The sequence below is a fragment of the Urocitellus parryii genome, chromosome 11, assembly GCF_045843805.1.
Source record: "Urocitellus parryii isolate mUroPar1 chromosome 11, mUroPar1.hap1, whole genome shotgun sequence".
NCBI classification, from domain to species: Eukaryota; Metazoa; Chordata; class Mammalia; order Rodentia; family Sciuridae; genus Urocitellus; species Urocitellus parryii.
Genome location: NC_135541.1, coordinates 25,685,271 through 25,702,516, shown reverse-complemented (window position 1 = coordinate 25,702,516; position 17,246 = coordinate 25,685,271). Strand labels below are relative to the sequence as shown.

At 49.4% G+C, this 17,246-nt stretch overlaps 1 protein-coding gene across 3 annotated transcripts in view; it reads right to left on the bottom strand.

The window, feature by feature from the left end:
* Positions 1 to 6,684: 6,684 nt before the first annotated feature.
* The window catches only part of Kcnq4 (potassium voltage-gated channel subfamily Q member 4), a 52,268-nt gene continuing 41,706 nt past the window's right edge, over positions 6,685 to 17,246 (bottom strand). For 2 of the 3 annotated variants that reach the window (XM_077791498.1, XM_026412918.2), the window contains 5 exons: positions 15,482 to 15,702; positions 13,533 to 13,632; positions 11,287 to 11,418; positions 9,339 to 9,468; positions 6,686 to 8,735 (listed from right to left, as the gene is read on the bottom strand). In XM_077791498.1, coding sequence (XP_077647624.1) covers positions 8,523 to 8,735; positions 9,339 to 9,468; positions 11,287 to 11,418; positions 13,533 to 13,632; positions 15,482 to 15,702 — 796 coding nt within the window. In that variant the 3' untranslated portion in view covers positions 6,686 to 8,522. Of the gene's footprint in view, positions 8,736 to 9,338; positions 9,469 to 11,286; positions 11,419 to 13,532; positions 13,633 to 15,481; positions 15,703 to 17,246 lie in introns of all 3 variants that reach the window. The other variant, XM_026412919.2, reaches the window with a different exon arrangement.

Here is a 17,246-nt window from a genome sequence, read left to right as displayed (position 1 = left end):
ACTTGATGCTGACTGGGCCAGGCTGGACTTCCCAGTTTGAGTGATTCAGATCTGTTCTCTATATATGCATCCTGGGCTCAGGGTGAAGGAGCACCAGCTACTTCAGATGGGGGATGGAAGCACCATGAGATCTGGCCTTAGACTGGAACAAGCACCCCCTCCTTTCCCTCCACATTCAGTTGGCCAAAATAAATCCCATGACCTAGCCCAAAGTCAATGTGGTAGTACAGTGGATGTTGTGGTGCTCCTTTCAGATCCCCCCCCCTTTTAGGGCCTATGTACGTATTCCCCAGCTGCTGGAAATCACTACTGCTGGCTCAAAGTTGTGGCACTCATTGGAAATTGCCCTTGGCCATCAGGATCTGCTTCACCCAAAGTCATGGCCTGTGATTGGCTGGTGCCTGGCAACAAAAGCCTGAATCCTTCCCTCGATTTGGCACAAGCTCTAAAGCTCCTGAGGATTAGCCAGTGCCTTGGGTGACATCCCATAGCAGATCCCTCTGCCCACTCAGCCTCCTGCCCTCCACATTAATGAATCTGAGTACACTCTCCACAACCCTTCCGAATACTACTCTCTGTCTCAGAATCCACTTCCAGGAAACCTACTATAAGGCAGATAGGCAAGTATATGCCATTCCAGGACAGCCATGGTATGGATGAGGAAGGAAGGAAGATTTTCAAACAAATACAAATTACTGCAATAGTTAAAAGAATGCAGCATGCAGCCTGGGACAGCGGCTCACACCTGCAAGTAATCCCAGCAACTCCAGAGGCTTAGGCAGGAGGATCACAAGTTTCAGGCCAGCCTCAGCAACTTATGGGACCCTCAGCAATTTAGCAAGACTTTATCTCAAATAAAATAAAGTAAAATGGACTGGGAATAGAGTCAGTGGTAAAATACCCCTGGGCTCCACCCCATTACAAAAAAAAAAAAATAAAGCGTCAGAATAATAGAGACAGATTTTATTTTGCAACAAAATGCTGAACACTTGCTCACCCGGCAAACGTGTATACAGGGTGAGAATTGAGGATGCCTCTGGGAGGTCCTTGTTTTGTGGTTGCATTGTTATATTTTATATATTGAAGTTCCAAATAGGTCACGTTATAGAAAAGGATCTGCGGTTCAAAAAACAATGTCTCCAAAACACTGGGTTCCATGAAATCTATACACGTCCACCTCTGCCCAACTGGGATGGGGCAAGTCCCAGAACAATCCTCAGCCCCATAAACAGGCTGAACTGTGTCCCTTCAAAACACATGTGTTGAAGCCCTAACCCCCAGTACCTCAAAATGTGACTATGTTGGAGTAAGGCCTTTAAAGGGTAATTAAGTTAAAATGGGATTTTTTTTTTCAGGGTAGACCCTAATCCAATGTGACTGGTTTCTCATAATAGGAAATTATAGACATAAGACCTGTACATGCACACTGAGATAATCAAAGAGAGACACCAGAATACAGCTATCTTCAAGCCAAGGAGAAAGGCCACAGTGAAACCAACCCTGCTGATACCTTGATCTTGAAATTCTAGCCTCTAGAACTATGGGGAAATAAATTTCAGTTATTTAAACTACCCAGTCTGTGGTATATGTCATGGCATCCCCAGCAGACTAACACACCAGGGTAGCACTTTCACATCCTGGTGTACACAGAGGTGACTGATAGGGAAGATGTGCCCTTCTGCTTCTCAGAGGGAAAACAAAGACAATTGGAACAGTCAATAGTACATGAAATAAGTTATTTAACTTGAGCATGCTTCCCTCTGAGCTGCAAAAGTATAAAAATTGCAACATCTTCAGAGTAACCATGCAAGTGACCTGAGCCTCCTTCCAGGCTGCTCGGTACTGTTTCTGAGCCTGGGCCTCAAGGGCTTCTGCTTTTGCCTTCTTGCCATCTGAAGACTCTCAATATAATCGACTGGGGGATGAGAAGCCACATGGAACAGAGATAAGAAATGCAACCTATGGACAAATTAGAGTGCACCAAACACCAGCAATGTAAAACCACCTTAGACTATTGCCTTAGTCCATTCTATGCTGCTAAAACAAAATACTTGATGCTGGGAACTTTATAAACAAAAGAGATTTGTTTGGCTCACAGTTCTGGAGGTTCAAGAGCACAGTGCTAGTGTCTGCTCAGATCTGGCAAGTGCCTCATTATGGATGACACCACAATGGTGAGAGTGTGGGAGAGAGTCGCAAGCTGTGCACATGTTAGAGGGGTTCAGGAGACGTGGCAGGCCCCCCTTGTAATAACTCAATTCATTAAAACTAGATCTGGAGGGAACTAGTCCAAACCCACAGGATATCTGTTAATCCCTTCAGAAGGTGGAGCACACATGACCTAATTATCTTCCACTAGGCTCCACCTCTTAAAGGTTCTGCCACCTCAACACCACCACACTGGGGAATATGCTTCCAGCACAGGAACCTTTGGGAGACACACCTGAACCATAGCAGTCCTCCAGCATCAGTCAAGAGGCCAGATGATTACAACCACATCGTGATCCCAGGTGAGGCCAGCAGAACTGTGCATCTGAATCCAGCCCAAACTGCTGATTCACAGAATCAAGAGTTAATAAAACAGTTATTGTTCAAACCACTAAGTTTTAAGGTGAGTTCTTACATAGCAATAAATGACACAACAAGCTAAAATCATATCAGCTCTCAAGACCATATTTGATAACAGTCTGGGGACTCCCATAGCCACCTGCAAACTCTTGCTGAGCCAGACAATTTTAAAAGAAAAACAGCAACTTGTACATTGGTTAATTGTGCATCTGTCTCCCCCAGGGGCTAGATGACCTCAGGGCTGTAACTCATTCTCCTACATCGTTTCATTCTGCACATTGTGCTGAGCCAGGGTCTAGAATACAGCAGGTGCTCAATAGATATTTATTCAATTAGTGAAATGCCTTGGGACCTGTTTGGATTGAACATCTCCTGCTCAGATTACTGTAGCAGTCTCCTGACCCTCTCCCCACACCTAGGCTCCTAAAATCAGATAAAAAAAAAACTTTCTAATATGTGAATCTATCCAAGAGTGACCCCTAATCCAGAGCTCTCATTGGTTCCCTATTGCCTTTACTATGAAGTCCCATTTCTTTGGAATGATTTATAAAATCCTGCAAATTCTTGACTCCAAAGTTGCAAAGATCATCTTGTATTACTCTCTCCCTTGCTCTAAACCTAGTCACAGGGATTTCTTCCTGCTCCTTTCAAAGACCACACTCTGTGTCTCTGGACCTTTACACATACTATGCCTTCTAGCATAGCATCACCAACACCAGCATGCTAGTCCTGGGGCGTGGCTAAATCTTACTCACCCTTTAGTATGTTTGATTGTCTGTTTTGTCTGAATGGAGAAATGACAAGCAGTATGGATATACACTGATTTGTGGGTAGTGGCTAATAATTTGAGTGGATGGTCAGAGACTCAGAAAGCACAAAATTGGAGGATTGGCAATAAGGAAAATGGGAAGAGATATTCAGATGAGTTTATAGAAATGGCACAAAATGTGAAGATATTTGCATCCTAAGTAACATCTCACACAAGGCATCCATGACAGAGGATGCTCTTGATAATCAGAAAGACAAAATGGCATGTTCTGTGGATGTCAGTCTTTCTCTAGTCCCTCCAGTGTTTTCTCAGGAAGCTCATATACATGTGCTCCCAGTAGCTAGAATGCAGACTATGCAGTCAACAACATGGATTCACCTCATCAAGATTGATCTGGCCAATGCCACTACTGTATGTCCCGTGTGTTATCAACAGAGACAAATGCAAAGTATCTAATATGTCATCCTTCCAACAGGGGTCTCCTTAAGCACCTGGTGCCAGGTGGATTCCACTTCCCATTATAGAATGGACATGGTTTATCCTTATTGACTTATCCAGAATATGTTTCCAGGAATCCCAAGAAGTTAGTGAGAGTGGCCTTTCTCACAAAGACACTGGTGGGTCACTGTATTAATTTCCTATGGCTACTTTAATAAATTACTTTAAACTTGATGGCTTAAAATAACAATAATGTATTCTCTTGAAGTTCTGAAGGCCAGAAGTTACACATCAATTTCACTGGGCCTAAGTCAAAATGTGGGCAGAGCTGTACTCCCTCCAGAGCTCTCAGAGAGAATCGATTCCTTGACTCTTCCAGCTTCTGGGGCTGCCACCCTTCCTTTGCTATGGCTGCCTCATTTCCACCTCTGTTTCTGTCTTTATCCCACATCCTCCTCTTCTGTGTTGGCAGTCTCCCTCTGCCTCTCTTTTATTTATTATTTATTTATTTTCTAACACATTTTTTTTAACCCTAAGAGTCTTGCTAAGTTGCCTGGGCTGGTCTTGAACTTGTGATCCTCCTGCCTCAGACTCCTGAGCCACTGGGATTGCAAGGATGCACCACCACACACAGTTCTGCCTCTCTTAAAAAAAAAAAAAATTGTGGAGCTGGGGTAGGGTGGTACCTACCTGTAGTCCTAGCTAATTGGAAGGTTGAGGCAGAAGGATCACAAATTCAAGGCCAGCCTCAGCAATTTAGCAAAATAAAAGATAAAATAAAAGATAAAAAGGGCTGGGCAAGTAGCTCAGTGGTAAAACACCCCTGGATTTAATATCCAGTAAACAAAAGAAAGAAAGAAGACATTGTGGGCTGGGGTGTAACTTAGTGGTAGGGCAAACATGAGGCCTTGGGTTTGATTTCTGATACCACCCAACAACAACAAAAAGACATTTGTGATTGGATTCAGGACTCATTCTATAGTCTGGGATCATCTTCCCATGCCGGGATCCTTAGCTTAATCGTTTCTACAAACAAGATGACATTGACTGGTCCCAGAGATGAGAACTTGCTCTCTTAGGTGGCCGTTTTTCAGGCTACTATATACACTCACAGAACTTTTACTTCTGGTCCCTACAAGTCTGGACTCTTAATTTGAAGGTCTCAATTTTCAAGGGAAGGGAGGCAACAGTTTTCATTGGACTGGAAGTTAAAATTCCCCCCTGGCCATCTTCTACTCCTCATGGCACTGAACCAACAGACAAAGAAAGAGTTAACGTCCTGGCTGCATGACTACTCCCCACTACCAAGGAGAGAGGAATCCAGGGAATTCCATAGGCCTCTTAGTGTACTCAGCCCTCCCAATATGTAGATTTTTCATCTCCAGATACAGCCAACTGCAGATGGAGGGGAAAACACACACACACACACACACACACACACACACACACACACACTGCATTTGTACTGAACACGTACAGACTTTTTTCCCTATCATTATCCAGGATACCTTTATATAGCATCCCCATTGTATTAGGTTTTATGAGTAAGGTAGAGATTATTTAAAATATACAGGAAGATATGCATAGGTTATATAAAAATACTACCTCATTTCATATAAGATTTAAGCATCCATGGATTTTGGTATCCGCAGTGGGTCCTGAAACCAAACCCAGTGGATTCCAAGGGATGGCCATGCTCCCATGTACAACAGTAAAAGTTAATGAAAAGCTACCAGAAAGAAGTCTATTGCAGCTATGCACATTTTCTTCTTTCTTTGGTGCGTGTGTGCTGTATAAATAAATGAATGTTTTCTTTCCTCCTCCTCCTTTTCCCTTATTATTTCATAGAAAGATTTTGTAAATGATTGCTAACTTGAGTTTAGTGTTTAGTTACAGATGGGATTGTGATTGAATTAGAGCAATAATTAACATCACCCAAATATGGATTCGGTGACTGTGACTATGAGATCAATCCATCTGTTGGACTGTGGGGTTTTATGCTTTTCCTATTTGAAGGAGGTTAGAGTGTCCTCATTTGTATGAAGGAGAGTTTTGTTTCATGAAGTGAAAGCTACCATCATTAGATAGATGTTCCAATGTGCATGGGTTGATGTGCATGGATACTGAGTGTCAGAGCTGGTCTACTTCCTAAGAACAGAGTTCTATACTCTGATGCTGAGGTTTTGACATTAAAGGGTGAGAGGAGAAGGCAGAAGTGGAGGTTTTTTCCCTTTGCTTCCCATCTTTATCAGCGATAGCCAGAAGTCAATCCCAGACTTCAGCTTTTTTTCTGCAATCACTGTGTCCTTTAAAAGATCAACCAGAGTCCCTCCTCTTTAGATCTCTGTGCACCGCAACTACCCCCTCCGTAAGCTTGTGGGTTCTGATGACCCCAACCTTGTCCTATATTCCCGCCGCTCTAGGAGGAGTCCCTGCATCCTGCAGCTACTTTCTCTATGTTTTCTCAGTGTTCTCTTTGTCCTTTTGGTCTTCCTACAACAGTGTAACCCACTCCCCATAGTAAATTTTGTTGAAAAATCTACCATTGTTTCTGTTTTCCTGGTCCAATTCTAACTGAACAAACTATTAGAAAACTGGTATCCACTTTTCATTCATCATCATGAGAGCTCAGTCTGCTTGAGAGGAAGGCTGAAACAGGAGACAGATTCCTCACACATCTAAGCACCTGGATCCAACTGGACATGAAGCCAAATCTATCCCCTCTTTAGTTCTCTGGGTCAATATTTCATGTTTTGCTCAAGCCATATGGGATTGGATTTTTTCTGTATACAAGAAAGAGTCCAAACTAATCCAAATCTCTTTGTCCCTACCCCCAAATCAAATTCCTCATCCACAGCCACCAAACAAAACCAAGACCAACAACTTCCTACTGAAAACTTTAATGAAACCAATAAGTTAATAAGTTAACAAAGTGAGGTACTTGCATATTTGAGAACCAGGTTGGTGAGGGAACCTCAATGGTGGAAGGAGGGAGGGCTGCTTCCCATGCCTCCTTTGGTCATAGGGTAATCCTATTCTCCTGCCCTCTCTGAAGATCTGTCTCTGAAAGGATGGAGGGGTGGCTCTCTAGGGACAGTGCAGTGCAAATGAGGCGAGCCAGGATAGGCTCCATCCAGGGCATGATGGTACATGCAGAGGGCATCGTAGGGCAGAGGCTGGGCACCCTGGGGCTGAGCAAGATCCAACCCAAGCCCTGGTGCTGGTGCATGCAGGTCCCCAGTTATGAGATGCAGGCAGCTTGGCCTCAGCCCCCTTGTTCCCTGGTACCCCACAGAGGGTTGCCATTGATCCACTACCCCTCACCCTCCTGCCACCTGCTTGGCTTTGTAGAAGAGGAACGCAGGAGTGGGGATTTGAAAGTGGGGCTGAGGGCCTGCAGTGGATGGGCACTTATGCAAGATGCGGGGCTGCCAACTGAAATGGAGAAGTAGGGAGGGAGCAGTGCAGGTAAGAGGCAGGTACACAGGTGGTATATCGTCCAAGTGCATTATTATGCTCTCTGGGACCAGGAAGTAGTGGGCCTGGGGTCTCTCCAGTGGTGTGTGGGTCCCAGAGGCCTAGGCCTGAGTTGTGCTGTGGGGACACCAAGGAGGGCCCTCAGGGGCAGAGGCAGCAGTTAGAGTTCCTGGTCCAGCAAGGAGTCTACCTTCTTGAGGAAGGGGAGCTGGTAAAGCCCTGGGCCAGGACAGACTTTAAAGCTCCCTCTTCTGGTCAGAGGGAGTGAGGGGCTTCCTTTTACTGGAAAGGACAGTCCACTAGCTCAGCTGCAGAGACTCAGGAAAGGCTGACTGACTCTGTGCTCATGTGTCCAAGCATGTGTGGTTTTGTGCATCAGTATGAACGTGAGGATTTCTCTGGAAAAGCTAAAGGAACTTGTGTGACTGTCCATGGAGCATTGTCTGGGAAGTGTGGGGAAAATACAGAAACTTGTGTTGTCAAAGGTGTCTGGAGGACCAAAGAGAGGAGAGGACATCCAGCAGGAAAAGGAAGCCCCTGGAGGTGACACCTGCAAATGGGAAGAAAGGCCCAAGCACTGCTCTTGGGAGAGGGCAGGAGAGAAACAGGCCCCATGCTGAGTAGGAATGGGGTGATAAGCCAAAGAATGGGGATGGGGTCATGGCCAAGCAGCCTGAGACCAGCTACTGCTGGAAGCCCATCTCCCATAGGAGAGGGGCAGAGGGACCCCATGGGGGTCCCCAAAGTTGCATATTCATTATAATTTGCATATATGATGCCCACCTGCCTTTTGGCAGGGTTCTGTGCTTTGTGGGTACCTGCGGGGCACCTTGGGCCCATCCCCAAGTGGGGTGGGGACTTGGCAGGAGGACTTCCCTGCTCTGTCTGAAGGGCAGGCCAGAGACCTCACCTTGCATAGCTGGAAGCTGGGTCAGGGCCCAGTGCCCTAGTACCCCGCTCCTACTCCTGGGCAGTATCCCCTGCCAGGCAGGCCATGTTGGGCCTTGATAGAGTGGGCAGGGAACCGAGGGACCCAAAGGCCACGGGGCAGCCGCTGCTGCTGCCCTCCATATGGCCTGGCATCTCACGCTCCTGGGGTGGGAGCTGGGCTCTGGCACCCGCAGCGGGCATCTCGCCCACCCAGGCTGCTCAATACTGCGTGTGGCCTCTCTCCCGGCAAGGGAGCGAGTTCAAGTAAGAGAAGAGTCCGAGGCCTCAAGGGGCGGGTCCGAGCGCTAGGCCGAGGGCTGCTACGCCCCTGAGAAGCCCCTCAGTCCATATTGGTGCTGACCGAGCGGGAGATGCTAAGCGTCTGTGCGGAGACGGAAATGTCCTCGTGGTCCACGGGGCTGTGGTAGTCCGAGGTGATGTCGGGATCGAAAAGCGGTACTTGCACGGTGCCCAGGCTGGCCGAGGTGCCGGAGCGCAGGCAGCGCGAATAGAAGCCCAACAGCAGGTCCAGCTTGTGCTCGATGGACTGCACCTGGGGGCGGGGCGCAGCTGGGAGGAGGGGTTCGGCTGGGACTCGGGGGCGGGGCACCGCTGGAAGGCGGGAGTTGGCCGGAAGGGGCGCGGCAGGAGGCGTGGCGGGCGTGGCTCAAGCGGTGGGTGGGGCCTGGGCGGGACTTATCTGGGAGACGCGAGCTGCAAGCCGCGTCTAGGGTGGAATTTGGGGGCCGGAGGAAGCTGGGAAGCTAGGGTGTGTTCCCGGAAGAAATTTAGCCGTAACTGGAACCGTCCATAAGACCGAGGAGACTGAGAGGGGAGTGGTTAAGGGAAGTAGGTGGGTTTGGGGGAGGCTACGGCGCCCCACAGGCAGGGCTCAGCAGGAGCTGACAGGCTTACCCGGATGCTTTAGCAGGAGTGGGCGGGCTTTTTGAGGGGCGGGGCTTGTCTGTGGGGCGGAGCTTGGCCAAGTACTGGACGCACGGGCCCGGGTGGGGCCGTCTGGGCGGGTGTTCTGGGGTGTGGCTCAGAGAAACGCACTCTCCCCTCTTCTGGTTCCTGGGTCCCCCGCCCCCCCCCCCAAGTGCTTCTAGACGACGATCAGCTTCTTGGCCCCTGTGACGGTCCATCCTACACTCACCTGCTTCTCCACCTTGACCACGCGTCCCATCATGCTGATTTCATCCACCACCTCCGCATCTGAGGGTCCCTTGTCGCCCTTCTCCGGGGCCTTCCGGTCCCCGGGTCCCCGACCCACAATCTGGTCCACCCTGTGAGGAAGAGGAACCATCAAAGGTCCTGGATACCTGCTGCTCCTCCCTTCCACAAGAATTCTAGGTTGCCTTTTGAATGGGAGGACACAGTCTTCACCTGTGGGAATGGCCACTGAGGAAGGAGGCCTTTGCACTGCCAAATGGAGGCTTGAGTTGAAGCAGGGAAACTAGCTTTTGCTTTGGGGTTCCCCAACTGACCGAGCAAAAGCACCAATACATAAAAATGGCCAGTAAAACTTGATAGAGGAGAGATGGGAAATAGTGGACTGGGAAAGGGAAAGAGGTAGATACCTGGGAACATGAGTTATAAGGCTAGAGCTGATCCCATCTTTTCTGCTCTCACAGTAAAATTCTTCTATGTCTTCCCCATGCCTTTGGGGCTGGGGATGGAACCAGGGCTTCTCTAGCACTGAGCTATCCCCAGCCCTTTGTAAAGATATTTTAGTTTGAGGCTGAGTCTCACTAAGTTACCCAGGCTGGTCTCAAACTTGAGATCTTCCTGCCTCAACCTCCCAAGTAGCTGGGATTACAGGTGTGCCATGATCTTCCTTTCACTTTTAAACCTACTCCAGGGAGGCTTTTACCTCACCATTTCACCAAAACTACTGTTACGTTCCAAAATGAACTCCATGTTGCTAGATCCAATGATCAACTCTCAGTCCTCATTTCACTGGATACAGTTAATCACCCATTCTTCCTGCAAACATTTCTTTTTTTTTTTTCCTGAAAACATTTCTTCAATTGGATTCTGAAACACCCTCTCCCAGTTCTACCCCTACCTCCCAGCTGGTATTGGTCTCTTTGTCTGAGTCCACCTCTATCTCCACAACCTCTAAACATTGCACGCGGCACAGCTTGCCTTTGAAGCCTCTTCTCTCAATTTACTCCCACTTGCTAGGTCGTATCTTCAAGTCCATAGTTTCAATTCCTCTATACCTTGTCAACACCAAATTTGTGTGTGTGTGTGTGTGTGTGTGTGTGTGTGTGTGTGTATTTATAGGGGTCAAACCCAGGGCCAAATCTATTTCCCCATCCCGAACTTTTCCTCCATACTCCACATCCCTACATCCACTGCCAGTGCAACACTCCCATTTGAGGGCTGATAGGCATCACAAACTCAGCCAGTCCCAGTTCTCCTGATTGAAATTTGCTGTACTTGTTGCCTTCTCTGTGCCAATAAATGGCAGTTTCCTTTTTCCTCTTGCTCAATCCAAAAACCTTGGCTTCATCCTTGATTCTCTTCTTTCTTTCACCCCATCATACCCCATAAGTAGGGTTTCTTTTCCTTTTTTTAACACTAATATGTACTAATTGTACAAATAATTAGGTTTCACTGTGATATTTCCATGCATGCATATCTCACATATTGATCATGTCCACCTTCCCTTCAACCCTCTGTCATTCTCCCCCAGTAGGATTTTCTGATAAGGTGTAAGAGAAAGAGCAGATCTACAATCTGACCACTTGTCCCACCTCCCCAGCTGCACCCTGGTCCCATAATCTCTGACCTGGATGTCTGAAGTAGGCACTTCCATCTGTTTCTACCCTTGCTATCTTATAGTCCATTGTCACCATCGCACCCTTAGAGGGATCCTTTTAAAACATAACAGATCTTCCTTCTGTTTTTTTTTTTTTTTTTGGTACAATGTTTGAATCCAGGGGTGCTTAACCACTGAGCCACATCCCTAGCTGTTTGTTTGTTTTGAGACAGGGTCTCACTAAGTTGCTTAGGGTCTCACTAAGTTGCTAAGGCTTGCCTTGAACTTGTGATCATCCTGCCTCAACCTCCCAGGTCTTGGCTGGCAGGGTGCTCACCTAGCCTGCAGGCTCTTGATCCGGCCCAGCATGTCCAGATGCCCTGCGGAGTACTGCTCAATGACATCCTTCACATCATAAGGTCGCAGTGTCTCCTTGAATTTCCTTTTGGCCACCAGGAACTTTAGAATCCTGTCAAGGGAGGGGGTCTCAGAGACCATCCTGTTCCAGTATAGGATTCTTTTCCAGCCCCCCTTCATGTCTTTGTTACCCACTTATTGACCACCAGGGCAATTCCTTCTTGCGCTACCACTAGCAACTGGGTCCCCAGCCTCCCTTAACCACCTCTGCACCCCACAGGTTTCTTTGCTGTTTTTTTCATGTCCTATATTTGGATTAATCTGGGGTGGCAGGGACTGGGTCCGATGCCCTTGGCTAGGTAAAACACAGGGGGCATCTGTGAACATCGAATGTTGAGGATGACCATGTCAGAGAAGGAATATTGCATTCACCCCACAAATACTTGGCACAGCTTTGGGGGCCCTGAGTACCGGAGAGGACTCAGAGCCAACCCCTGGCCTAGGAAGCCCCTGGCTGGAATGAGAGACTGAAAGGACATAGGTAATTATGGGATGACAAGAACCATGTTCAAAGAATGAAGAAAGAGAGCAGGGCCACAAGAAGGGAGGACCTCAGCTGGAGGTGCCCCGAGGAAGCAGAAGGGGATGAAGGGAGCTGTGGGAAGCAGAGGACATAGAGGTGTGTAAGTGACACTCAGCTCTAAGTGGCAGGAACAAGGACATGATGGAAAGGGGGCAGTCCAGGGGTTACGGGACAGTGTGAGGAGATAGGGAGGAGATGAGCCATGAGAAGGGTGGGAAAGAGCCCCAAATCTCTGGCAGAGCATGGGTCCTGGGAGGAGCGGGTCATTCACTCTGCTTTGGTATGACTGCTGTGCTAACCCACATGAAGATGTGACCTGGAGGGCCAGAGTCAAGAGCAGGAAGATCAGCCCCAGGGAACAGGCCTGAGTTGGGAGAGGAGCAGTGGGGTAGAGTAATGGACAACTGTTAAGTGGTTCAGGAGATGGGACTGAACTCTGAGTCTGAGTTCAGGATGACTCCCATGGCTGATGGTGGTGCCATTGCCCCCTGATAGGGACCCAGGAGGAGGAAGGGGTTTGGAGCAAGAGGTCTACAGGTGCAAGAGGTCTACAGGTGGCCAAGGAGATGACCTGGCACTCACAGCTCAAGCACTGTGTTCCAGATGGTGGTCACCTGAGGAGATAGACAGGATGTGTGGAAAGGGATTGAGGAATGGCCTCACTCTGGAGAGAGAATCCAGCTCACTGATGTCAAAAAAGAACACAAAGGGAAGAGGCTATGGGCAGGTGCATGAGCCAGGGAAGAGAGGAAGTGAGTCCAGAAGGCAAGGAGTTCAGAGGTCTCTGGAGCTAGAACTGAGCTAGAAATGAAGACTGAGCCAGAATTCCCTGCCAACAAGTTGGGGCCAAATCTGCAACTGGGCCATGGCTACAGGTCCCCACTTAACTCCTGAGGCAGGGAGATAGCCAGTGGAGCAGGGGCTTTCAAAGTTTTTGACCAAGACCTACCATGTTACAGCACAAACTAGTACACATGCACACATGGGCACTCATGCATACACACACAGATAACTGAAATATAAATTTCATAAACATTATTTGCCCTTAATAAGAGAAATGCATTCTCATGTGTTTTTAAATGTTGACCAAGGCCCACTAACTTGGTTTCCCTAAGTTGATTTCAAACCGCCTTGACCTGTGGTTTGAAAAGCATTGATCTAAAGAAGTCCTAGGGGAAACAGGCAGGCCAAGACACCCAGGGAGAGAGTCTGAGACATCAGGACTAAAGGAGGCTGAGAATGAGAGAGATGCAGGGAAAGGGTGCATAGACAAACCTCAGGAGAAACAGGCAGGCATGGATACAGCTGGGGAAAGAGAAGTGAAGAAGCTGGCACAAAGTGGGAGACAGAGAAGGGAGAGGAGCAGAGAGGCAGAGCAGAAGAGATCGGGAGGGTACTGCATGTGTGAGGACAGGGACCATGATGGGCAGCTGCGCCACTGGAGCCTGGCCCTCTGGGCATGATATGTAAGAGCAAACCCTGCAGGGAGCCATATGCCACCTCCCCACCTTGCCCGTTCTCCATCCGGGCAGCGTCTGGCACACTGGGAGCTAGGCCAGGCATGGCCATGAGAGCGGGCCCAGATGGGGAGCAGCAGTGGGTGGCAGATGGGAGAGGGTGCTCACCTCAGGCTTCAGTCTCACCTGACGGAGCGGATGACCGTCTTCACAGCTGGCATGACGTCGTCCACTGTGAGCTCGCACTGGTAGCTCTTCTCCTCTGCTACTTCCTCTGAGGGGCCCTCTGAAAAGACAGGGGCAGCCATGTGTTTCAAGGGTCAGCAGCAGAAAACGCCACTCCAACCCCCACCTCCATGGAGGTACTGATAAGAAGACAGGACCAGAAAGGGACCAGAACCTTCTTGGGGCACAAGACAGACCAGGCTCCTGCCTCCCTTGCTTCTGCCCTTCACAACCCTACCCAGCATGGAAAAACCCAGTGTGCTACATGCCCATCTGTCCCTGTAGTCAGACAAAGCAAACATCTGCCAGATGTCAGATGATTGACAGCTGCTTTAGGGCACATCTGGTCTGACCTGGGGCAAATGTGATAAACATAGCCCTGGAGGAAGTCCCACTGGCCCCACCATGCAGGACAGAGAGCCCTGGAGAGAAGGCACCTGATACTCTGCACATAATCATGCACCATCTTATCCTCCAGCTAAGGGGGATGGAGGCACAGGGAGGGCTCCTCTGGCCAGCTGTGGAAGCAAGGCCCTTAAAACCAGGATAAGAGGAACAGCTCCTCTGGGGCTGGCACTCTGCCCTGCAAGAAAGGCGATACTCTCCTCACCCACCAAGAGAAAGGGGCATGAGCAGGCAGTAAAGGAGGTCCCTGGCACCAGCATTGCCCAGGTTTCTATGGACCAGCACCTCCCAAAGACTGGTTTTTATCTTCTGTAACTTTCCAGGAAAAGACTGAGTTGTCAGCCAGCAACATCTTGATGCAGCACAGGCAGAGGTAGCATGGCTACCCCCTCCTTCCAAGGACAAAGTGCCTCCTGTCCTCATCCACCATCCTTGTCCACTCACACCCCATTTCCCCTTCTGAGGCCCGCCCTGCAGCATGTTCTGCAGCTGGGAAGAGTCTTCCAGGGGACCCAGTCCAACACTTCCATTTTCCAGAAGAGGACACTGAGGCACAGAACTGGCTAAGTCACAGTGTGAGTTACAGGGAGAACTAGAACTCAAAACAGTCCCCCTCCAACAGTTGAAAAGTGACCCCACACACAGACACCAGTCTCATGTGTGCAAGCTGCACTGGAGGGCAGAGAACCTGGGCTTTGGAACTGGACAGGCCTGTGGGAGGACAGGAGCTCTGCCACTCATGAGCTGAGAATCTCAATTTCCACGTCTATAAAGTGGGAATGAAAATGGAGTCATGGGAGAAGTAAATGAGATAATCCCATCAGGGCTCATAAAATGTGGGTTTCTGCTCTTTCCAAGGTACATTCATTGTCATCTAGCTGTTTTTTGTTTTTGTTTTTATTTTTGTTTTTTTGGTACTAGGGATCAACCCCAAGGGTGCTTAACAACTGAGCCACATCCCCAGCCCTTTTATACATTTTATTTAAAGACAAGGTCTCACTGAGTTGCTTAGGGCCTTGCTAAGTTGCTGAAGCTGGCTTTGAACTCATGATCCTCCTACCTCAGCCTTCTGATCCACTGGAATTACAGTTGTGTGCCATAGCACCCAGGGTCATCTAGCTTTAACTGAGCACTTACTATATTCCAAAACCTCTTTTGTTCACCTTCCATAGATTATCTCAATCTTCACAACAGCCCTTGAAGCAGATACTATTATTGTCCCCATTTTATAGGTGAGGGAAGTAGAGTAGGGCCCAAAGAAATTAGGTTACTTGCAGAAGTGACAGAGCCAGAATTCAGATCCAAGCAGCCTAGCTCCAAAGCCTGCGCCCTCAACCACTACCAAATGCCACAGACTACATTCCCATTTGATCTCTAATAATCTGGTGCCCAGGCTACAGCAAAGCAAGTGTTATGATGCCCATCTTATACACTAGAAAACCAGAGTCCATCCCCACCCCTGCAACCTTCGGCAGGTCCTGGACCCCAAACCTCTGGGAGCTCACCCTCAGCAGAGGTGCGGGGTTTGAGTCTCAGAGAGGCCCGGAAACGTGTGCGGTCATTGAAGCTCCAGCTCTTCTGCACTTTGGTGGGGCTGGTGGCCTCACCCACCTGCTCGCTGCTTGGGGAGGTGGGCATTGGTGGAGGTGCCAGGTGCTGCTTGGAAGGACCAGTCCGCCGCTGGGAGCTGCCCATGCGGATGCGGTCTTTGATGCCCATCCGGCTGCTAGCAGAGCAGGGCAGGTTGGGGAGAGAGCCAAGTTAGCTGGTGCTGGGGCAGGAGGTGAGTGGGGACAATGCTGATCTAGGACTTGGGGGTGACTATTGGGTCTGGATTCCCCACCAAACAGACTTTCTAGGATGGAACAACGGTGTGGTGAGGGGGGCCCTGACTCCAACAAGAAGCTAAAGGGAGGTCATTTGGAGCACATCCCATCCCCAGTCCCACCTCCCACCCCTCTTTGCCCAGACAGATAAGGGTGCACAGGAGACAGATGTCAGAGTGAAAGGACTGAGAGAAACCCAAGAAGGAATCAGACAAGACAGGAGACGAAGGATCTGGGCCTGGCCCACGGGGGTGGTTGGAGGGTGGAGGCAGTGACCCTGTTGGGCACAGACAGGCTGCTGAGGGATGGGGAAGCTCACCTGGCCATGCACACTGAGGTAGGCCTCCAGTCCTCACTGTACCAGGGAAAGGCTGGGTGGAGTCAAGGAGGCATGTGTGTGCACATGTGACAGTGTGGGTACAGAGGTAGCAGAGTGTATACACATGGTGTGTGTGGACATGTGTCAGTTTGTATTTTCTCCTTTCCCCACTGCTGGAGCTATCTGATCCGGCATGGGTCAGGTCAGGGTTTTAGGACCTGATCTAGCTATGCAGATGGGCTCTGAAAAATAAGGTCTCCATCACACAGGCTTCTGTGTGATGTGCCAGTGGACGGTGCAGTGTGATGTCCATTGAGGGCCTAAGCCTCATGAGTCTGGGTGCTATATGCCTAGGATGTGCCTGGTACCCGCCCTCCCAGTGAAGATCTATTTCAATAACCTGTTCTGTGGTCTCCCTTGCCTGAGCTCTGCTCACCTGGACCTATGTCCTGACCATGGGGTCCTGGATCTCCCTAGAAGATTCCCCCTTCACTGCTACTCAGCTCCCAGTTAAGCTTACACTGTCTGTGTGCACATGAACACACACATGCAGATCTGGACACACGCTCTAGGCTCCCTTTACTATACCCAGCCCCTCACCACATCCCCCAAACCTTGGAAGGAGACAGGCGGGGTGGGGGGAGGCCATGGGTTTACCATCACCTTGAAAGGCCCCGATTAACCAGTACTTGGTAGAGTAACTCTCAGTCCAAGAGGTTCAAGGACCACATTATTGCTGTTTGGGTCAGACCTATGCCAACATCCTCCACCCTATGCCCTGTGGCATCATAGCTGCCTCGCCTGCTGCCATGTGCCACTGGAGGATCCCTGCAGACAGCTTTGGGGCCCCCATTGCCTTGGGCACCAGCTCAGAGGGCCACCAGCCAGTCTCAAAGGAGGCCTGAGGTGGGGCAGGGTTGAGGAAGGAGACTGTCACCTACTCTCAGGGACTTTCAGATCAACAGTTAAGCAAAGGACAGATTCTGGTTTCGATGTTGGGTGGGTACCAGGGTCCCCCATGCCCAGGGCATGGGGTGAAAGGTATAGAGCCCAGTTGCTGAGGTAAGAGATCTCGAAACCAGGGGCACCTTCGGGAAGGTGGCCGGGATGTAGGGCCATCCTTAG